This window comes from Pseudopodoces humilis, chromosome 1 (genome assembly GCF_049639895.1).
Source record: "Pseudopodoces humilis isolate 2021_Gansu_Grassland_sample_001 chromosome 1, ASM4963989v1, whole genome shotgun sequence".
Lineage (NCBI taxonomy): Eukaryota > Metazoa > Chordata > Aves > Passeriformes > Paridae > Pseudopodoces > Pseudopodoces humilis.
This window is the reverse complement of record NC_142200.1, coordinates 104,992,655-105,016,366: the sequence shown is the minus strand read 5'-3', so window position 1 is coordinate 105,016,366 and position 23,712 is coordinate 104,992,655. Positions and strand designations below refer to the sequence as shown.

At 42.7% G+C, this 23,712-nt stretch overlaps 1 protein-coding gene across 1 annotated transcript in view; it reads right to left on the bottom strand.

Annotated features, from left to right (window-relative positions):
* Positions 1 to 13,096, bottom strand: part of AOAH (acyloxyacyl hydrolase) — a 72,713-nt gene extending 59,617 nt beyond the window's left edge. The window contains exons 1-2 of the mRNA XM_005519060.3: positions 13,015 to 13,096; positions 12,472 to 12,626 (exon numbers count right to left, since the gene is read on the bottom strand). Of these exons, the coding sequence (XP_005519117.1) occupies positions 12,472 to 12,625 (154 nt within the window). The 5' untranslated portion in view covers position 12,626; positions 13,015 to 13,096. The remainder of the gene's footprint in view (positions 1 to 12,471; positions 12,627 to 13,014) is intronic.
* Between the last annotated feature and the right edge of the window lie 10,616 nt (positions 13,097 to 23,712).

Sequence of the window (23,712 nt, the reverse complement as noted above, 5' to 3'; positions counted from 1 at the left end):
AGAGAGGCAGGTATCCCAGGCAGACAGGAGACAAGGAGCCAGGTGCTAGCTTCCAGCAGCCTGGAATAAAGATTTCTCTTTGAAATCCCTATAACTGAATCCCAGTTCCCCTTCTGTGCAAGCAATCTCATCTCTAAGACTTGCTCTAGCAGGGTCTAGAAATGGAGGTGAGCAGCAGGAATTTGATGTGATGCAGACTCACCTTTTTCCAAGCCTCAGGAACACTAATGTTCAGGTTTTCAGACTGGCCCAGCTCTTCAAAGTGAGCTTCTAAATTCCTTCCAAGCACCCCTACCTATGTGCTATTAAATCAAAGTGCTGTTTTTAAACGTAAATAACTCTGATGTTTCTATGGCAAGTAAAGGAGAAGGTTTTTACTTACAAAAGGGCAATTGGAACTTTCTGTAAGACCAATATTTTTGACTCTTCTATTACTTCTTCTATCCAGAAGAAATTACAGTGAATTTGTCACCTCTTTTGCAGGGATAAAAGCCCACTTCTCCTTACTTATTAAATAAAAAGTTCACTCAAAATCCTCTGCAGAATGATTTATAAAGCATGCTAAGAACCATTACCTCCAGTCAGCCTAAAAGAATAGAGGAATAAATGGAGATCTATACAACCAAGAAAAGCCCTGAAGCAAGAAGTCCTTCTTTTCTGCCCCTTCCCCAACTCCCCAAATAGCCAGAGGCTAACTAGGCCCAGGAATTAACAGCTAATTAAAAACACAGTAGCTGGGAAAAAAATAGTTGAATAAAAAAGACCTAAATTAAAAATAAAGGGAAGGTCCAAGATGAAGGGTATAGCATGTTCAGCTCTTGGTCTCAAAGAACAGGCCCGGCCTCTCAGGTCCAGCTTTAACTTTACTACAGCCTTATCATAAAATAGTTTGGGTTAGAAGGGACCTTTCTAGTCCAAGCTCCCTGTAGTGAGCTGGGTCATCTTCACCTAGATGAGGTTGCTTAGAGCCCTGTTCTAACCTGATCTCAAATGTTTCCAGGGATAGGACAGCCAACACTCCCACAGGGTGGATGTTAAAGGGAGCAAGAGACTTCAGCTGTTTTAGTGCAAATCATGCCCTGCCTCAGGGGCAGAAAGCAGACCCTGGCTCCTTTGCCAGGGTAGCGTGGTAAATAGCCTTGCTGGACTGACTCCAGCCTTTAGCACTGAGATGGCACTGCACATCCTGAAAACACACCATAAACATGTCTAAAAGTCATTACATAAAGGCAATGCTATTAATGCACATGAACAACCTACAGACAACAGCGACTACCCTTCCCCTGGCTTCTATGTCTATTTTATTCATGAGGATGGAGGCCCAGAAAAATTAAATTGCCTAAATGATAACCTAACCTCAAAACCACACAATCTTTCTGTGTCTCCCTTCCTACTCTTACCAAGGTCAGATGTTCATCTATCAATCTTGCTGTCTAGAAGTCAGAAAGACAAAAAGGAGTCCAAGCAGACAGACAGGGGGAAGCTAATCCTTTCATATTTCATATCATAAAAGGTGCACAGCTTTTGATGTTTTACCTCTCATTCTTTTACATCATGAGCTTGAGGATTCTGTAGTATCATAGAATTGTTTAGGTTGGAGTTGACAGTGTCACCCACTGCAGCAGAGAGAAGTGTTGCTCCTTTTACCTGTGCTGTGTAACCCAGTGCTCCTGCACCTGCAGCCAGGGGCTGCAGAAAAAAGGGATTCTGGACAAACAGCTCAAAACCCAAGAAGCTGGGCTGAGGATAAAAATACCACTGATAGTTCCATTTTCTCTGTTATACAACAGGACAGTTTCCACTGAAGATGTATGTTTCTCTCACATGTTTGTCAAAGTACCACAGAGGGAGTGAGAAAAATAAACAAGCAAAACTAGCTATTTTTGGTTCACCTCTGCAAAAGGGAAACAGAATTCTTAATCACAAACAGAATAATGGAGGTAGCCCCAGTCAAGGAGAAGTCTCACAGTAATTAAAAGAAAATTTTTCATGTTCATTAAGTCAGATAGACACCTTTGTGTCTATTGAACCAGACCCAAAGGCAAATCTGCTTCACATGAGGATTAACAGAGCCAACACTGAGTCTGAGCAGTACTTAATGCTGTACCTCAGGCTTCTAGATGCTACAAGAATATAAATAACAATAATAACAGCCTGACTACTTGGGAAAAAACCCACAGAGCTGAACTTCAAAATGTTTGCTCTCATAAACTCATCATCATCATCAGAGAGGATATTTCTGCTCATGCTATTATACCTTCCCCACTTCGGGCACCTGCAGACCACGCCTTGGTTATCCAAATGCTCCCCTCTCAAACGCAAGAGAATTCTTCCACAAGAAATGCCACACTCCATGGGATGAGCTGATAGAGAAAGTCTTGGCTGATTTTCTAAAGGATCTGCTGCTTCTAAGGCTCCACAGTTGGAGTCTCTGGAAGTGAACTTGGAGGGTCTCCTGGCCCTCTGGTAGGAAAGATGCTCCCAGGGAACACATTCCACCACCATGTGTTCTTGGTTGATCTGGTCTCTGCCCTCCCCATCTATCTGGGCTTTGATCAGTTGCCCTTGGTTGCCCTCTCCTTACTCCTTGTGGTCTGCTGCCGTGAGCTGTGCCCTGGGGGATGCTTGCTTATGTGTTGGCTCTGCTGACCTCAAAGCCTTTCATTTAAGCTGATGTCAGGGAGAGCGGTTTTTGGGCTGGGGATTCTAAACTACTCAGGAATAAAGTTGAAACCTGTGAGGAGGGAGGGGGAATGTCCTAAGGGGACTCATTGCAGCAGAGGCAGCCTAATCTACCTAGGCTCCCTGGTTTTTATCATGGAAACATGCTTCCCCAGTAATTCAGATTTATCCTCTAGGAGAACTTATCTGTGGTGTTGTGCTATGGGTAAAACTTCAAGAGGTCAGTGTCTATAAATGAAAGTTAATTCAGAGTATCCTTGCTTTTACTACAAACCTGCTCTCTTTTTATCATCTTCCTCTGGATTGAGTGGCAGGAACAGAAATGCTGACCAGTTATGCTAGTTTTTAATGAGTCTTAATTCCACTGGCTAAAAATGGAAAACAATTATATATCTAAAAAGGGCAGGGGGAAATCAGATGTCTTTGACTGTAAAAATCTCACTGCTTTAATTGCTTATGACATGTGCAAGAATATAAACTTTTTACTACTCTGGCATCAGTAGAAAAGCACGTCCAGATCTGGCCAGTCATTAGCAGCTATTGCTTGCTTTTAATTTACTAGATATTTAGATGTGATTAATTTCTCATCATGAGCTGGACACATATAAGGCAATGTAATTAGGCTTCATCATGAAATAAAGCTCAATTAATTTTTTTTACAGTTGCACAAGACTTTCTTTAGAAACAACTTTCAGTAAGTTGATTCTGCTGTCTCACTTCAATAATAGGTTTTAATACCTTGACAGGCTGAAGGATGCTTTTCTCTGAAAGAAATTCATTGGCATTATCATACCTACCAGGCATTAGAAACTAGACTCTGGTATTAATAAATGCCTGTCGCTTTTAGCAATGGCTTGTCCCATCTGCTATTAATTTCTGAAGAGATAAGACAAGACCACAGCCATTTTGCTCAGTGCAGTAAGGTGAAAACTCACACATCAGGAAGTACTTCTTTTCATATATTTGAAGGTAGTGTGTAATAAAAAAATGCCATTTCCAATAAGCTCAGGAAAAAAAAAAATCATACCGCAATAATAAAATCAGAACTAGAGGAATTCATTGCTTAGCTGTAAAGCCTCTGGCAGTTTGAGCAGACTATTTAACTTAATCCACTTCTGCCGCATAAGTTTGAAAGGCTCTATAATTAGAATTATACCTAGGGATGTCAAAAAGTATCTGGATAGTGAAAGCTGCCTCTCTAAGTTTCAGATTTGTAGGTATATTTGTCTGAGTAGAACTCTGTTAAATGGGTTTTCTGGCACTTGGCACATCTCCTTTGCCATCCTTTGCTGATGTTTCTGGATGCTGGATTTCTTTCTCACCCCCCCAGCCATAAATTAAATGCACTCTTAGAATACAAGGAAGACGTAAGTCCAAAAAATGGCCATGGACACAAATAGCTCTCTGCAAATCCTGCTGACCAGGCTGTGGCCACCCTAAGGCCACTCTGTTTGCTCCTCGTAGAGCCAAACTGCAGCTTTGCTTGGTGACATGGCAAATTTCTGCCTCAAAAATCTGTCTGCTCCAGCAAGGCTCCACGTACATGAAGCTGTTTATCACATTCCTGGCTTTATACAGAAGATGAAGACTTTCCCAAAACACAGTCTTAGCTTCTTCCATTTATAGACCATCCTAAGCTCCAAGGCATCTCTTAAAGATTAAAGGTGAGGAGACCCAGGAACCTGTCTACAAAAGAGGATATTGCTACTCCTTGTGCTGAAGCTGTTGTTCTGGCATAAAAACACCTCTTTCCAAATTAGTCTAATCCAGTTCCAGTTCAACTTGGAACAAGACATTCCTCTTTGAAATTCACATGGGGAGCTAATATGAAATAAGGTTTTCCCCTCTGAGAAGGGGACATCCACGTGACTATTCTAGGCATGGGAAGACCATGGTTATGCAAAGTTACAATACAGGAATGTTTTCATTTTCATATAATCATAGAACGGTTTGGGCCAAAAGGGACCTTAAAGATCATCTAGTTTGAACTTCCCAGTCCTGGGCAGGGACACCTTCCACTGCACCAGGTTGCTGAAAACCCCATCCAACTTGGCCTTAAACACTGCCAGGGATTGGGCTTCCACAACTTCTCTGGGCAACCTGTGCCAGCACCTCACTTACTACATATTCCTTTCATAACAGGGCCCAATATCCATATTGCCTTCCTGCACTATGTCTCATTACTGACCTGACACTTTCAAAGAACAACCCTTTATAACCTCAAGATTTCATTCCAGCAATTGGAATGAAATCTTTAATTAATCTTTAATTGCAATTGAAATATTCAGCTCAAATGACATAATCGTATATGCAAAGCAAGGACACTTCCCATATACAGCCAGAGGATTTGTTGCTTTGAAAGGTAATTTGGAAATGGATCTGAGTGATAAGGTCTTTTAACTCAGACTTTGTTTCCCATCCCTTTTAGAGGATTAATGTATTTTACAGAGGTACTGAGGTGATGGAACATAATTATAGGTATCCATATTCAAATATGTTGGCATATACAAGACCCATTCACCTTTAATTTGCTAAGTCTTATGAAATATCTTGGAAATACTAAATAGTACACTATTAACAGACCTGTCACTAGGCATTAAATTACACATAGTGTAGTGGCTAAGGACATTTTTGAAATATTAATATCAAAATAGCAGCATTGTGAGTGCATTTGTAACAAATTCCAGCAAAGCCTGGAATACCAGTTATTATTTCTGTTGCTCATGCAAAGCAGTGGGCCACCTCAGGCACCCTAACTTCAGAGTCATTCATTTCTGTTCCATTTAGACATACAACAAGGACTCTGATACAGCTTTGATAGTACAGAAAATTCAGTTTCCATCTAGTGGAAGACTCTGGTATCCATACCTGGCAACCAAATGTATCCCTAGTGTTTCCTATATTACACTTTAAAGAGCCCTATTAAAAAAAAAATAAAAATATAACCTCTGGCATTTCCAGTACAAATGTTTTTTGTATTAATTAATATGAAAAAATACCTGTGTATGTATGTGTGACACTAACTTTTCTTTTCCAAATCAGGAAAGGGTATTGAAGGTCTACTGAAGCCCTGATGCTGGCAGGAGGTGTTAATGGAAATGGATAACTTTATCCTTGTTGCAAAGGCTTCACCATTTCAGGATTCTGAATGCAAGAAACCTTTTTTTCAGATATACAGTTCCTAAAAGCAGTAAAAGTGATTGCCTTAAACATGAGCAGTAGTTCTCTGTAGGGTTGACACATGAACAAGAGTGAGAGGCACACATGTGGGAATCAGCATCCAGACATACAATCAATAAAATGATTATTATACTCAAGGCAGCCATCAGTAATGTAAAATGTACAAGACTACCCATGTCTACAAATGGACATAGATGTGATTGTGTATTTACACACACACAGATATGGATGCATTGGCATGCTGAGCACATTTTTCATTGTGATCAATAGATGTATTTACATTTTACAGGCAGAAGCTTTCAGTAATACTTGGGGTGGTTTTGGAAAAGAAATTTTTACCAATAGTTGCTGAAAAGTTGCTGAGTGGTTTCTTTAGTTTCTCTACTGTACTATTCCCATGCCTGTGTTTGTTCTAGCTAAAGTACAATCATAGAGAAAAATGTTATGGTCAAATTTAGTATTTATTGCTGATCATCAGGTCAAACTTTGTTGCTGATTAAATGGAGCAATGCTGGTGAAGTGAGCAGAGCTGCTATGGCTTGGAACCGACTCAGCTGCAATCAAAGTCGATTCCCAGCCTTTTAGAGTAAAATACATTGCAGCGCTACACTGATATTGGGCAAGGCTTTTTTACAGAACTCACTGAGCTGTAAATTATACGTTCTGTCATGGTGCCCCCCCAGACAATGTGTGCACAGCCAATCTTTCTGAGCGCAGTTGTTAAAAGCCTCCAACTCCATTTGCCATGTTCCATTGTGTGAAGTTATTGGGAGCTCCGAACGCCACCGGTCCTGCTGCCACTCCAAGGGGCATATTTCATCCCTGCACTCATGCACAGCTAGACAGAGGCAAACTGTTGAGGACAATGACTATCACGCAAATCAACACAGGTAGAGGTCAGCGTTTTACTCTGCTGGTAGCTCAGAAACACCTGTTCTTTAATGCAAGCAGAGCTGAAAATATCTTTCGAAAGCATGCTTCTTCATATGCTAGGAACTGTGTGCTCCTGGCTGAATGGAGGTGGTGACCCGCAAAGGTTGCTGAGAATGGCATTATATTGAGCACAAAGATGGGGAAATTTGTTTTTCTGGCTGCTGACCCACAAGATCTCTACTTGCTAGCAGAGAAAATGGAGAGCACTGCTGTCTGGCCCTATTGAGGGCTCTCTGACTAAATGCCTCATTTTGAAAAGGGCAACAACCAAAGTTAATCGCAGATAGAGCAGGGCAGTCTGCTGTGGAGGAGAAAACAAACAAATGCTGCTCTTTGCAAATGCTTCTTGCAGTCACAGCTCAGAACTCCAGAAATGCTGGCCTGGAGTAAGTCCTCTTACAAATCCTCTGCCTTAACAGATGATCTAAACCACCTAGGCTGTTCCGAAGGGACAGGGCAGACAGAGTTTGTAAAGATCTCTAATGAGGACTTCTACAGATTTCTCAGGAACATATTACTCTGCTCACTGATCACTGTCATAGGAAAATCCTCTTCCTAACCTGAATGTTCCCACTAGTACTCATTTCTGTTACTTCTTGCCATAGCTCTAATGAACCTGGAGAATGGAGCACACCTTTAATGTTTTCAGGGACAGATATGTCTTTTCTCGAGTTTTTCTTCTCTAGACTAATTAACTCTAATTTATTCACTCTTTCTTTTATAGCTTATGCTTGTTTTTCTCTGAAACCTCCTGTCACTCTGCATCACTCTTGATGCACAGCCACAAAAGGGAAGGCAGAAATTCCTCTGAGGCTTTGTCAGTGCTGAGAAAGGTAACAGGTTACTTCACATGTCTTGCAAGCTGACTTCTGTTCGCACGTCTCGGTGCGTGCCGTGTGTCAGCATGCCATCATTGTGCCACTACAAGCCCAGATGATCTTCCTTAGGGATGCTACCCAGCCGGTTGTTCCTCATCTGCTGTGTGTGTCATTGACTATTTCAGCTGAAGTGAGTGCCTTCAACATTCCCATATTGAAATTACCTTTTCAGATGCAGGTACTCCAAGTTGTCAAGCTTGTTTTGAATTTAATTCTGCCCTCCATTTTACTTGGAATTGCAAATAATTTCAGCTTTACATGAACAGATTTAACTTAATAGCACAAATTTAATTATCCTGGCTAGTGAAAATATGGAATGATAGTACGTTCAAAAGAGAAGTCCAAGAAAGACCTGATTTTGTCCATCCTTTTTCTTAGGGAGTGAGCCTCTTGTATTTACTCTCTGAACAAGACTACCCATCAGTTTTGTTCTGCCCTGTAGAAGCTTAATCACTGTCACACATCTCTCAAGCATAAGATTAGTGCTGAAGTAGTGCCAAAAACCTTACTAAAGCCCAGTTATAATATCCGCTTCTTATTCTATGTCTCATGGCATCATCCCATAGGCAAAGATAATTAGATTCATCTGACACTATTTTTGAAAGGTGTTTTTAAAAAGTTTTATTAAATACTGCAGGATTTTTCTAGGATTTGATGTTTAACTGGCTAATCTACCATTCCCCAAATTCCCTTTCTTCATAGAATGAACATAGTATGTTGAAGAGAGATGAATACAGAAGTTCCCATCCCTCTTTCAGTGTCTCCCCCACTTTCTGCATCCTCCAGGGCAGCTTCTGCCTTTCCTGAGGTTGCTTCATGTACCTCTGGATGAAGTCACCTTTGCTAGAGAACAGAGCAATTTGGAAAAAACCTTTAAGGGCTCTGATGTAATTAAGGGTGGAATTGAATAGAAGCTTTAAAAATCAATAGAAAAATGATGAAACCTTAACACCAGTGTCAACAGTTTACCAGTGTTACTCTACTGTCTTTGGGTACCTTAACATTAACTTAAGTAAAACTTTGCTTGCCCTTTGAAATGGGCAGCATTTTCCTCATTTAACAGATAGGAAAGTAAAGACCTGAGTATACGAAGAGTTCATTCATGCCTAATTTTTGAGAGAAAAGCACGCAGCATCTCTTTCTCAGGATGCCACACTGAAACAGCCAGACTGCACTCAGCAGAAGGATTTTTAGGTCTCATCCCAAATAAATCCCTTAAGCCATGCTGCCCATCTCTAACCAACTCAGAAAGGAAAGCCAGACTCAGCATCCAGCTCCCAAACCAGTGTGTTGAGCAAAACCTCACTGCCTTTGCAGGAGGAAAACAACTTAATGGGCTTTTGTATGTAGGAAAACATACAAAAGCCCTTTTATCTCTCATAAGAAAAAAACAGAAAAACATATCATGTGCAGCATGTGCAGAAGGCCCAGAGGAAGGGCCTGAGCTGATTTCACAGAATGCGAAAATGGTGGCATTTTAGCAGCCTGGGGAGACAGGAAATACTGATGGAGAAAAAAGACTGTCAGATGTTGGGAAAGTTTTCCTCGTGACAAGGCCAAAGAAAGACCATTTATCTGGTTGTGTTTAGGTACTGTTACAGACCAGTTATCTTAGATGGTTAGGAATTGCTTATGTATGCTACATCTGATCCTGTGGTTGCGAGGGTTATTATTTGGTGTTTTTCCCCTCTTTGTCATAACTCTAAAATGCAGTAGTTTTAAAACCCTTTTTAGGTAGGAACCCTCCAGTTGTTTTGTTTGTACATCAAGTAAATGATGAAAAGCTTTTCTCTGAATGAAGCAGCCACATTTTTCACAAAAGTGCAGAAAAAACAATGTGACTCTCTACAGTTAGTGAAGGTGATTAAAACTACTGTCTAAACGTCACTGGAGGCACACCCTCCTCTCCTCCAGCCCTTCTCCATATTGGCACAGAGGTGCCTACCCAAAATACATTCCCCAGGATTTGCTAAGGGCAGGGAAGACCCCTGAATTACCCAAATGCTTTGCCAGTTTGACCGGAATATACTGGGGCAGATGGTGGTGCCTACCCAGGGAGTGCTGCAAGCAAGGGGAACAGAAGGAGGAAGCAACCAAGTTGTATCACATTTAACAGAGGTACCAGAGCTGCACTTTGCTCTCCTGTCATATTATTTCCACATACTTCTTCAAGAAGTGTGATATTCTCAGTGGAAAGGCTTAATGGGAAATATTTTCTTGATTTTTGTTACTGAAAGAGCATTCACTTTCTGACTGGCTTTGGCTACTAACATAGCAATCTCAATCGAGCAGGTGGTACACAGGAGTGATCAGAAATTCAATGTGTAGCCACCTCATTTCCCTGAGGAAAGTGAGGCAGATAGCTTTGAAAGATTTAGACACCTGACCACACATTTAAACTTGCATAAAAAACCCAATTACTTCAAGAAAATCTCCTATGCATTTAGCAATAGGAATTTCTCACATTAAAAATTTGATACGATTTAAGGAAGAAATTCTTCATGGTGGCAGTGAGAAGGCACTGGAACAGATTGCCCAGAGAAACTGTGTATGCTCCAGCCCTGCCACTGTTCAAGGCCAGGTTGGACAGGAGTCTGAGCAAGCTGATGCAGTGGAAGCTTCCCTGCCCATGTCGGGGGGGGATGGAACTACAGGATCTTTAAGGTGCTCTCCAACCCAAACTATTCTATCATTCTCTCTAATTCTGTGAAATCATCTTGGGCTTGATCTATAAGGCCAAGAAGACACAGAAGAAGTACTAATGTCTCTTTCTCATTACCTTCCCAGATGGCAAACTAAGCCAACTAAGTATCTGGGGTCAAGTGGTTGGAAGGAAATCACAAGCTGATCTTGCCTTACTCTCTGCTCCTAAGAGGGCTAGTCACCAGAACAAATGCAAGAGCTGGCATTACCCCTGCTCTAAGCCCTAGCAAGTGCAACCATCAATTCCTCTGGGCTTTCCCTTTCTGCTTGAGAGAAGGAAGGAATACACTATTTTCAAGAGTTAGTCGAATGAGCAGCTAATCAGTGAAACCCAGAGGCAGCCGTCTGGGCTAGCAGCCACCAGCCCTCCCTGCCAGACCTGGCTCATACCCTTTTAGCACTATCCACACTCCATTTTTATCTTGTGGTTTGCAGAGGTGGGCACAGTCTGTCCAGGACCTGAGTCAAGCTCAGAAGGATGCTTTTAGCTGAAGGGCCACTTCAGAAAGAGAAGCTGGCTTGGGAGGCAATGCTTTTCAGTCTCCTCCTTGAACAAAGGGATGCTCAGTGGTCCCAGCAATGGGGCTAGCACAGCTCTCCTCCCTTTAGGAGGGAAAAAAAACCCCAAGTTATCTTGCACAAGACTACTTCAACACAATGTGTGGAATTTAGAACTTTTCTGGGTCAACAGGATAGAAAGGGCGGACAGTGCTCACAATCTGACATCTGAAAACCACTAGTGTAAAAATCCCACAGATGAGTATGAACACTGCCTTTCCTGTGCCATCAAAACTGTAGCTGCCTTAAGATCTCAGCACTAAACAACACCACGTCCCCCTAGCTCTGGCAGCTGCTCAGTCACCACTTCCACGGCTCCCAGCCCAAACAAGGACAGCCCCTCACAGCCATTTTTGCTTTGCACCTCTTCTTCTCATGTTCTGGCTGGTGGCTGAACCCCCTCACCACCCTGCTCTTCTTTTGATTCACCCTTCCCCTCCAAAACTGTCAGGGGTACAGTTTTTGACTGTGGGTGGCTCAGAAGTGAAGCAAAAACATGCTTTTATCAAGTTTAGGATTATTATTTCTAACTGTATTCCCTAAGCCACAGTGGAAAGAATTATTTCCTTCTGAAGGATGGAGAGCTGTGACAGGGTTTATGTTTCCAGCACAAAGGTGCCTTGGGAAGCTAAAAGAACCACAGAAATTTTTAGATTGAAAAAGGCCTGTAAGATCAACAAGTCCCATTGATGACAAAGTAAATCACTTGATTGTAATGCATAAGACATATCCATTTGCACACATGAAAAATATAAGCTACGCCATCTCCCTTAGGTATATGGAGTGCCATGCCAAGCACTCCATCTCTGGTGCAGAGATATCCACAGTTCACATTGACTCCAGTGTTACCAGTCTTGCTCTGGGAATCACCTAGCCAGATGAGACTATAGGATACCTACCCCCAGCTCTAGGTACTGGGGATCACCACAGTCACTGATGTCACGTGAGAAGGGGGTTGCCAACTTGCCCCAGTTCAGTATGGGTCACGCAGACACGTGTGCACACAAAAAGGAAAGGAAATGTGAGGAAGCAGCCTTTGCAACCCAGCTACCCAGAGACCACCATCCAGGCCACAAACATCCCTGGCTCAAGTATGGACCAACCATTCTTAAGAACAGTTTTCTAGGAACTGAAATCAATGAAGAGACCCCAGGCATGTCTGAAGGGAATTGTGCCTTCCTGTCAGTTAAGCAAAATATATCCTGAATTCTAAGGAACACTAGGACCCCATAACATCCTATTTCCAGGTCCCAGACCTACAGACATTAAAGTCAACTTTTAATATGCCATTCCCTGCAGAGCAAAAACATGAACTTTGAGAAGCAGCCAGTGAAAAACAAAATCATAAAATAATTCCAGATCCCATGATGGCCTTGCAAAATCTTCAGTGACTGTTTCAGCAAAGACTACAAGTATTTTGCAGTACAGCTGTTGAAACAGATAAAGGAGCGATTTATGATGTGAATAGCAACTCCCAGCTCACCAGTGAAGTAAGGAGTGAATTAGTCCAGCAGGCAAACAAAACCTGGATACATACCAACGCAGGTGTGTCCTTTGTACAGCCCAAAGGGGAGCGAAGGGGGTCGTGGGTCTTTTCCACGGGGTAGAGGGGAGGAAGAGGCAGCCTTCAGCAGAAGCAAGAGCCAGAGGACGCAGAATAAATTAAGGAATGTTTGCCTAGACTCCTTCATCCTAAGGAAGGAAAAAAGGAAGAAATCAGGTGGGAAGGGTGCAAGCAGACCTGTATTCCCTTAACTCTCATTTTCCTGAGTCAGTGCAGCTTGAGGAGAAAGGAGACTGGTGTGCCTGTGCAGCTGTAAGTAACACAGGGACAGATTCCCAGGCGGGGACAGAGATGTCTGCCCTCTCATGGTGTGCATGGAGGATCCCACACTCGCACATCACAGGTGCTCTCCCAACCCCTCAGCCCCTCTCAGGCCCTGCCACCATTAAACCCAGCAGGTCCCACAGACCTGGGCACGCCGTGACCAGGCTGGGAGGGTGCCCCCGTGGCCCTGGCCCCAGGCTGCTCTCCACACCCCCACACGACCCCACTGCCCCATGTGCAGCTCTTCCCAACCTGCTGGCCTGGGAGGACCAAGAGGGTTGGATGAACAGCTCTGGCTCAGCGCTCCCGTGTCTCCTGCAATGGCAGTGGATGAATAACGACCTTGAACCACAGTAGCTGCCAGAGCCACTCAGCATTAATAACGCAAGACACTCCCCTGAACAACTAGTGTTGCAAAAAGGGAAAAAGAAAAAAAAAACCAACTCTACAAACCCTTCCCCCTGTGCTGTCACTCCTCTGCCCTCCTCCACAGAAAAGAAAGAAAATATCTCTGTCGCTGCTTCTGTAAAATTTCTGACCATGGTTTCCGTTCGGGAGGACTGAGTGTGAAAAACGAAAGAAGCTGCTCAAGACAGAGCCGCAGGGACGTGAGGGATGGGGCTGCCATGCTGGGGCTTTTCCAGGGCTTTAGTTCTGCTGGGACTGAGGCAGAGGGATGGGAGACAGCTGCCAATGTGAGGGTAGCACTGGGAGCTGAACCCCTGCTCCCATCAGCTTTGAGCACATTTGCTTGCAGCCTCCAGCTGCCTGAGAGCCTTGAGAAATCCTGTGCAGTTCCTGCTTTGGCAGTCACAACAACTAAAGGTTTCCCTGGTTCTATTTTTTTTAATCCCTCAGACAAGGCATAAACCAGTCGTTCCCCAGCCTGAAGCAAAAGCAGAGTAAAACATGTTTAAATGACGTGACTTCGGATGTGGAACAAGTCCAAACAGCTACATCCCAGACACTGTGGATACAAGGATGGCTTTAAGGAGGCGATTTAGGACTGAGGCACCAATCTAGGGCTGAGGCACGGAGGGCCAAGGCTGTGTCCCACCTCTGCCTCTGCCTTTTTGTATAAACCTGGGCAAGACTCTTCCCCTCACAGTGGGCAGTGGGTACTCATCTTTCCATTATTCCCTGTCTGTCTGTTTCAGAAGTGGGCAGGGCAATGACATGGTTGCTAAAGGACAATGAGGAGCCTGTCTCATAAAGTGTCCCTACATCCTTCCCAGGAATAATTAAAAGAGACTTATAAATGGTGTTGTAAAAAGAAAAAGTAGAGGAGCTACTAAAACCAGCGACTCCCAGCCGATTCCTGCAGACCAATATGATCACACATGGATCAGATCCGCTTCAATATTTAATATGTTTTTTGCAAACCACTTCCTTCCTTAGGAGCCTCCCCTATGACTTTTTAAAGACAGTCTCAGAAAGTTTGCCTCAACTTTGATAAGGAGGATTTGCCTTGTGCTAATGATGATATAATCCAGTAGCTCTGGGGAAAAAAAAAAAATAAGACTATAAAATCTTCAGTGTGAATACAAATCACTCTGTATTTCTGTTCTTTAAGCCAAGACATTTGCTTTCAAATGTATGCCTTCCTTTGAAAAATATAAAAAATAATTAAACCCAAAATGAAGCTATTGCCTGAGTTTTGCAGAACTGTTTCTGCTTATCATTCTCCCTATAGCTAGAAATGCTGTTTTTCTTTTTTTTTTTTAATAGCAGATAAACAAAAATCATAGTGTGAAGTACCTTATCCATATGCCTATCCTACTGAAATCTGCAGGATGTTTTTCTTAACGCTGTAAAAACTTGCTATAAAAAGACACTGCCACAGCGACTGCAGCTCCATTAAACCCTTTTTAACACACATATCACTTGGTTCCCAATGACACTTTGAAGTCCTTTAAAACTCTGCATATTGGCTCATGAGCGCTTGCTGCAAAAGCAGGGTGCTAATAATAGGCAAGAAAAACCTTCCTAGCAGAGAGGTCTTCAGAATGGTTTTTGCTTTACATCTATTGCAAAACACAAAGCAAATCAACAGCACTTATAGAGTACAGAGACAGATCCCAAGCTGCTCCCAGGCATGTAAACCTGCAAAGCATGTAGCTGAAGCCTGTAATCAGCTGTGTTATTTTCTTTCATTTTAGCCTGTGGAAAGAGCAGTAAGGTAACTCCGTGTGTAACACAGAGCTGCTTTGCACTGTACCTTACACATTAGTCAAGCTCTTAAACCAACTGAAGAAAAAAACCCAAAAAAACCAAAGCTTTTAAAATATGCAGTCTGGTCAGAGAAATGAGGGATTTGCATACTTAGATTTAGAGGCCAGCTGGGAAGGTGAACTCCACCCCCCCCTTCCACTGGTCCCTCCCCAGACCGGTGTGAAATCTTTCTTCTTCCCACTCAAATCAGATTGCAAATCCTGTTTTTTGCCAAGCAGATTTTATATCACTTCCAAGTCCCTGACACATTAAGACCTAAAGCTGTCTTGGTACAGGAGAGAGGGAGCACTTGATGTTGCCTTTTAATCCTGGTAAGTGCATAAATGATGTTAATGGGAGGTAAAAAACAAATTAAACCTGTCCCAAAGGAAGGGATTTGATCATAAATGCTTCCATTGAGTTGTGCACAACACCCAAGTCAGAGAACCAGACCTGGCTTAAGGGTGACTCAGGAGATGCTGCCTCCCTAGAAATAGAGGAGCTCTGCCCTCTGCAAAGCACCAAGTGCAGAGAGGTGATATCTGGGGTGTCCCCTGCCCAAAAGGGCGTAGCAGGGTCACCCTACAACTTTTGACCATCTTTGTCTCCTCAGCTTTATTGTTTTTTCAATGTGTTTGCAGCCTGGGCTTGCAGCATGTCCTGCCAGGTGGCAGAGGAGTGTAGTTCAGGTGGGTTCTCAGGGCTGGTGGGGCTGCTCAGGGTTGTTATAGCCCACAAGTGCCTCAGAGCCCTGACAATCACCTTTGGGGACCATGAGAGCCAAGTGGGTGGAGGAATGAACTCTGCAGAGATGCTCCTGGACACCCCACTAAGTTCCTTCCTGCAGCATTACTCACCCAAATAGCACTGAGAACTCAGTCAACATTTTGTCTCTCTGAATCTCCACGTGTTGCTTTTGAAGAGGAGGCAAGGACAGTGCAGAGCCAGAGGTGCTGTGAGATCACCACCTCTTGCAGATGGGAAAGCCTCAGTGCCCTGAAATAACCCAGCTCCACAATAATTCACTTGCTATCAGGCAGAAGACATAGAGTCAGTTGGACTTTTTCAAGGTTGAATTTGGGCTAGTGATAATATATGCATAAATAAATACACATGTATACCCGTGATATATGCTGGCCCACCTGCTGCTGCTTCCTGCTGAGGAAATGGGAGGGCCCACAGCTCCTTCCATTCAGCACACAGATCAAGAGCAATGTACATTACTCTGCAGGGTTTTGGTTAAATTCTGCTGCAAAGTCCTGCAGCTCTCTCTACTTGCTCTCAGGATGCCATGACACACTGAAGAGCTTGCTCAGCTCATCCAGCTTGATCCAGTCTGTGTTTTTTGGGAGTTCTAGCACATGTGGGGGTCCTCAGAGCTAAATCTCAGTTACCGTATCCTCATGTAGAGGCCAGTAGCAAGTGTGACGTGTGGGGCACACGCCATGTAGGGACCAGAGAGGCCACAGGGACTAGTGGCTCATGGAGTGCCCCACTCAGTAACTCCCAGCCCAAGTTCTCCAGCCACACCCTCAAGCCTCTTTCAGTTTAAGCAGAGCTGAGAGAAACTTGCACTCATGACGGCTGCTAAAAACCTGAGGCAAAACATGCAAAGACAAGCCTGAATTTCCATGATGGCACAGCAGTGTTAGGCTACATGCATAGCTAGTGAAGAAATACAATCCTCTAGGTTGATCCCAAGAGCAGGAGTGTGGTTTCTGGAGTTTAAAGGACCCACAACACTTTTCCATTTGTCGTGTTTCCATATGAGTTCCTGACACCTAATGTACATTGGTTGGGGTGGTGGTGCCATGTCAGCTTAGGGACAGGTATGGTTTCAGCCTCTTTGCTGCCCCTGACAGAGATGCAATCGAACAGAGTGAGGGTTTCTGATTTTCTGAGTAAGGTCTTAAACACGATTTAAGAGTCACCCCTTCCCTGTAGGGAGCCATACGTGATTGCCACTAGAACTGTGAAATGAGATGCGAGGATGAAGTTAGTTTCAGTGGTGCTTTCTATAATGGGCCCTTAAAGATCTGTTTATGTATACAGCAAATACATTGAAAAAAGCCATCAAAAAGAGAATGGAAAATACTTCAGTGAAGCCCCAAAACAGGACAAGCAAGAATTGATTTGTCATCTGTCAAGATTAGGGGCCACTTAGTTGAAAATAGAAATATGAAATAGTTATCTTACACAAGGAGATCAGCTGGCACTGTATACTTATCTATCCTATTCCGTCCGAGTCACTGCACACATTGCTGCATTTTTTTTCCTCTTTGGTTAGATTCTTTCACATACTGATTTTTAAGACATATGCATTTTTTTTTCTCTTTGTCACATTCATGCATGCATTTTTATGATGATTAAATGTTATCTTGGAAGGCTTTCTCTCTCTTTCTTTCCTCTTTGACGTGCTGTTCTGTTCTTAAGGGAATAGATATAAGCCTTGTATTTTTGTGTCTGGAGAGATAAAACCTGCAGGAAGAAGCCTTTAGATCAAAGATCCTCTCGGTCCCTTTTCTTCCTTTTATTTTCAAAACGTTGTCCTTTGTGCCCTTTGACTCTGAAGTTCCCAGGGGTTTCTTGCGTTGGTTATTTTTCATTACTGCTCTCCAATTTTCTCTAACTGTCATAAGCATCTCTGTGGTTGGTGCATTATCACTGGCACGGATGAACATTTCCAGAGCCCCATGTGGATTTGCAACTGCACCACAGCCAACTGAGTCATTCCCTCTGCCCCAGTTTCCTTATCAGTTGCTGCTTGCAGTTCAAGTTTTGCATCTATTTCAGAGTCTTTCCATCTCATTGTCATTCAAAGCTTCAGGGAAAGCATTTAAACCAGTATTTTCTTACACTCATATAAAAAAATTTGTTCCAAGTTATTGCCATGCTGTAGCTGAGATGATTATCCTTTATTCTGCCACCTTTAATGAAATTAACTGTCCCAGCTTGCAAGGATGTTGATATCTGTGCTCTTAGAAATGTAAGTCACTGACATGGCTTACTTCAGTTTGGATACAGCAAAATGTGGAAACAAGCCCCTTAAAGCTTTCAAACAGGGAACCCATGAAAAATACAGCTACATCACCTTGCACACTTGTTCACAGCAGGTTGTGCACTTCTGGGAAGGTCTGGCTTTTAGGGTTGACAAAAGGGGGTGACTTTGGAATTTTCTACTAAAGATGGCTTTCTGCAAAGCAGAGATCAGATGAACTTCAAAGTGTATTTCTCACTACTGCCTGTAAGGAGCCCTATAGTGATTTACAGAGTTTAGTGGTGGACTTGATAGTGCTGGGTTAATGGTTAAACTTGATGATCTTAAAGTCTTTTTCCAAACTAAATGATTCTATGACTCTGTGATTATTGGTGATGCAGTACATTTCCTTAGTTGTTTGATATTAGTGCAGAAAAACAAACCTGGCTGTTGTAGTTCTTACTGTGAGCAGATGACCCTACAAATCTAGAAGTAATCTAACTAACATAGATTTTGCAGTTTGAGTTCTGTGGGCACAGCTGTGGGCCTTTTCCAGTCTAAAGATGACCTAATTCATGCTATTATCCAGACAAAAATACCCCAAACACTCAACTCTGGCAATTAAGGAGCAAGAGAGTGTGGCAATATTACTGAAAGACTTGTTAGAGGCCTTAGATAAGAGAGTCACTCAGAGCCAGCTGTAAATACAAATCAGGAAGCCTGGGACAGACTCTCTGCTGCCCTGCAGTTTGGGTACTCATTTAAATCCCAGAGAAGTAAGATCCAAGCATTACCAACTCAGTGTGATTATTGCCTTGCCATAAATAGCTAGTAGCCTGCTAGGCAAGCCAAAATCCCATCTACTGCATTGATCCCTGCAGCTCTAGTGCTACTGCACTGGGTTTTGTCAAAAGTGCAACCCCCTATCAGGCTCCCAGTTTAGTGATAAAGAAGCTGTGGTGGAGGGTGGCAGGGCAAAAGTTTGCCTCAGATGCTGTCAGGTTGTAAGAGCTTACAAGGGGAGCATCACAACATCAAAGAAGAAGAAAACTAAAAGTTTGATTATATTTGTTCCATTTGATCTTTCCTCCAGCGATGCAAATAAAAGAATTGCAGCTCCACAGCCTCCTAATCTCAACGCAGAACAGGTGCCAATAAAAGATAATTATTCCCAGTGTTTGGGCTAGGAAACAATGCTGAATGTCACTGGGGACATTTTTAGTACATACCAAAGTTCACAAGATTATTTAAACATATAGATTGAGGCTTGTATTGGGGCTTCTGTGCTCAGAAATGGGATCTCTACAACATATGCACTGTGGTGGCACTTTGCCATTCAATAATAGGATGGGGGATGTTGTGGTTTTATGGTCTTCCTAAATAGATGTTTCACTGATATGCTTTGATAATAAAAGACCTGCAGCTGAGCTGGACAACTTCCATCAGCAAAATAACCCTTCAGGAATAGTATCCATCATCCATAGATGAATATGAAAAGGCAGTGCAGGCTGATTTTTCAAATATTGATTAGGCACGTCACTGGCCAGCCAGCCATTTACAGAGTCTTCATGCTCTTTTGAGATGTCAGGCTATATGAAAGAACTCAAAGCACTTGGAGGAATATACATCCACTGATTCAAGAAGATGAGGGTGATGTAGCAGTCAGTAAAGATTACACTGATAATCTAGTTTTATACAGACAAGCCAAACTCTTGGCATGAGGTCATCCCTTAACATTTCACCTTTCAGATCATAGAATCATTTAGATTGGAAAAGACCTTTAAGATAATGAAGTCCAATTGTTATCCCAGTGCTGCCAAATCCACCACTAAACCGTATCCCTAAACACCACATCTACACATCGTTTAAATACCTCCAGGGATGGTGACTCAGCTGCTTCCCTGGGCAGCCTGTTCCAATGCTTGACAACCTTTTCCATAAAGAAATTTTTCCTAATACTCAGTTTAAACTTCTTCTGTCACAATTTGCCTGGCTCCATCACTGCAAATTCATGGAGGGTTTGTTTGCACTTTCTTGTCCTTTCACTTGTGTCAGATTTTATGCTGATATCTGACATGCATATGTACAAGAAGATGACAAAGGCAGCTGTTTTTATCTACTTCTCATCACAGCCACCTCACCATAAAGCAGACACATGCCTCTCCAAAATGGCTTTCTATTCAGAACACCTTTCATCCTTTCACCTTCCTTACCCTTTGTAGGCATCCCACAGATTTACTTCTTTCCTCTACTTTTACCTTTTCCTCTAGCTTCAGACTCAGAGCTGTATTTTCATTTATTTTCTGCCCAGTTCCAGAAATTAGGGTATTAGTAAAATACTCTGTTAAACACAGTAGCTTTTGTTCAGGTGCCTTCGTGACGGATGTGGTAAGGTGAGCAGCTGGGGCTTGATGCAAATCTGATGCCTTAATGCATCCCAGAAGAGACTTGAACCTGGAGAAAGCAGGCATGACTTCTGCCTTCACAATGAGGAATGGCCCCATGAGAATCAAAACCAGCAGCACAAGGACCATCAAACAGGTAGTGAGGGGAAAAGCAGGCACTGCATCACTCCTCTTCCCCCACTCAAGCTGTGCCTTAAACAGAGAACATTTCTGCCTGGTCAGCTGCATGGTCTCTGGCCCCTCCACACACGTTGGAGTCATTAAATCATCCATCAGGACACCATCCTTCATGCACAGTGGGATGGCTGCCTGCCTCCCTCACTCATTATTGGCCTTCCACAGTCCTTTTCAGCCAATTCAATGAAATATAAATAGCATTTCAGATAAATGTTCACTCTCTTATAATACCTTTCTGATGCCTTTCTGCTCTTGCTCTGGATGCATAAAAAAGAAGCTGTAATATATTTCAATGAGTTATTGAATCCTTTTTGAACCCTGATATATGCTCAACAAAGTTATTTAAATATGAGGGGTACAGGCATGGACTTTAGCAAAATCTACCCAACGAAATTGCTCAGTGCAGGCAATCCTCTGTCTTACAAATCTGTCTGTCTTCCATGATGAAGGATTCCAAACCTGCTGATGCTGGACCAACCTCCTTCTACACCATAATGTCCACAGCCATGAAAATGTATGGTTTAGGCTTTCCTGTCTCTTTTTCCTTTTTAATTTTTTTTTTTATTATTATTTTTGTGTGTTTAAGTTAAGCTGCTGTTCACCATACAGGGTTTCTCTTTGCCTAGATAATGTGAATGCTGTAGAACCAAATGATATAAGGAAAGGACTCAAGAATGTTACTCAGGATTTTACTGAGTGTGACAGAGAAGTAGTATCTCCTCCATCTTCCTGTCTTAGAAAGCAAATTAACACTGAAGTATTTGTGTATTTTTTCTCCCTGTAACTTTTTTGCCACCATTCATCATTTAGCCTCAGCAGTTGTGTATATTTAAAGGTACCAACATAAATTAGCAACAAAGCTCGAGGGTGTTAAATAACCTCCAATAAAACTCCTTCCCCCACTGGAGTATTTTCTCAAAATTAAAATATCTGAGTAAACATCACCCCAAAACTATACCTCCTGAAGGAAAAGGGCACCTCTTCATCACTTCTGGAAGAAAGAGTAAGTGGAAATGCATTTGGGGATCAAACAACAAACGCATCACTCTCAGTCTCACACAAAGGTGGCAGACAGGCACAAGCAGCAAGTCTCATTCTTCACTAGATCCCCATCATATACAGCAGAGAACAGGTATGTTCTGGAGATCTCCAGGCTCTGAATTTAACACAAGCAAGCAGTCACTTTCAGCAACGATCCGATGCCAACAAATTATTTTCAGGAAGCAGAAATGATAATAATTGTATATCTGACTATGCCTGAATCTAGTCCTTGCATATTGGAAGCAGCTCTTTTTGCAGTCTCTGTGTATGCTTCCCTCTGTGCAGCAGAGATGTTGCAGATCCCCAGCAGGGAGCCTGAATAATCTTGCCTCCAAGCAATACAGCGATACTGGTGTTGGGAAATGTCCAGATAAAAGATAATGTGCAAGGCAGGGAATTTCATTTTGTATTAGGAGCTGGAAAGGTAGTAGACCAAAGTTTCTTTTGGGCTGGGGCAGAATTGGGTCACAGAGTATAAGTAGATGTCTCATCAGTGAGTCTGTGGTTAACACCATGTGGGGCTTAAGCCTTAGACCTCGAGCCAAGCTAATAAAGTTATTTATGCAGCTGTCCAGTGATCTGGGTATCTAGCTCTCACCAATGCTTTTCTTCTACTCAACCCTTTCCCCTTTTCACCCTCTGTAGCCAGATTCCTCGAATGCCCTCCATAAAGGAAGTCCCCTGCCCCAAAGCTCTGATGTGGAAACCATGAAAGTTGGTTAAGAAATTTTGATGATGCCACATTGCAAGTTTCTGCCATTTAGCAATGAGGAAGTAAGAAGAGGTAGAAAAGATACAGAGAGTTGTGCTCCTGCCCAAAAGTTACCATCTGGGTTTTGTTGTCTCAGTTTTTGGTTCTCCATTTCCCTGATGACAGATGGGTTTTGGCAAATGCTTAGCACTGACCTGAAAAAAATCAAATCCCAGTGAAGCCTTTCAAGATCAGCAGCCAAGACCCAAAAACATCACTTGGCAAAATTTGTATAAAGAGTTTAGAAACTATTAGATGCCAAATAGATAAAGGAAAGTTGCCCTGATTTTTCTTTTTTTTCCTTTGGGATAAGGAAAGAAACTATTTCTTTTCCCTGAAGCTGGTGTCCTTTCCAGTCTTTCAAATCTAAAGAACACTTGCCCTAGATGTATTTGGTGCATCACGCTATTTTAGGCAATAATTCATGATGCAAAATTCATAATTCATGTGTCTAGATAATTCCTTTGCTTTAATCCTACATCCAGTTTCTTTTGATGATTAGCAAAAATAACTACAGTCACTGCAGATGAAGGTAAGCTGTAACTTTTATCTAAAACTCTCTGCCCATATTTATCAGGCATCTGCTTGTGTTTTCAGAAAAGGGACTTGAACTTGCTCCCACCAAGAGTGCCAACTGCTCCATGGGCTCCCAAACCCCAGCTTTGCCAGTACACAACACCAGGGATGGCATCCTTGGTGCCCCCCAGCATCCCTGAGGACGATCCACCTCACTAAAGGGCTCCCTTAGCACTGTGGACCTATTTTCCTCAGGGGATGCCAAACAATTCTACCAAGGATGCAAGAGGGAGGATGCTCTGTACCACAGCAGTTCCTCCATACTTAGCTGTAGCTCCCAGGAGAACACCAGGAGACAAAATCAGAGGTGCATTCCCTTGCCCTAGAGATATGGGCTGTGTGGGTGTTTCCTACACCCTGTTGCTGAGCTGTCATTCAGGCTGTCTTGTTTTCACCCCATCCCCCCAGAGCAGAGGGGGAGCAAACAGGCCATAGGAAGGTAGGCTGATGGTGTGAGAAAAGCTCATCTGATGCTGTTAGATTACAGAATCCAGGTAAAAAAATGAATCAGTCCCTTCCTCTCACCAAGATAAAGAAGGATACAGGCCATTATGGGCTGTCTGAGGTGCTATTTTGGATTTGCTTATATAGGAAGAACAGCCAGCATGATTTCCATCCATATGCCCCCAAAAAGATCTGGTAAATTTTAAAATACTGAATAGCTGGGATACCATGACCCAAAACTTTATTAAAATTTGGCTTGCTAATAGGCACTGGTTATAAAATTGGTATGTCATGGAATCTTTTCATTCTCACCTTAACTCTGTACTTTGCTCTTCTTGGCATAGTGTGGTCATTCAGATGGTAACATT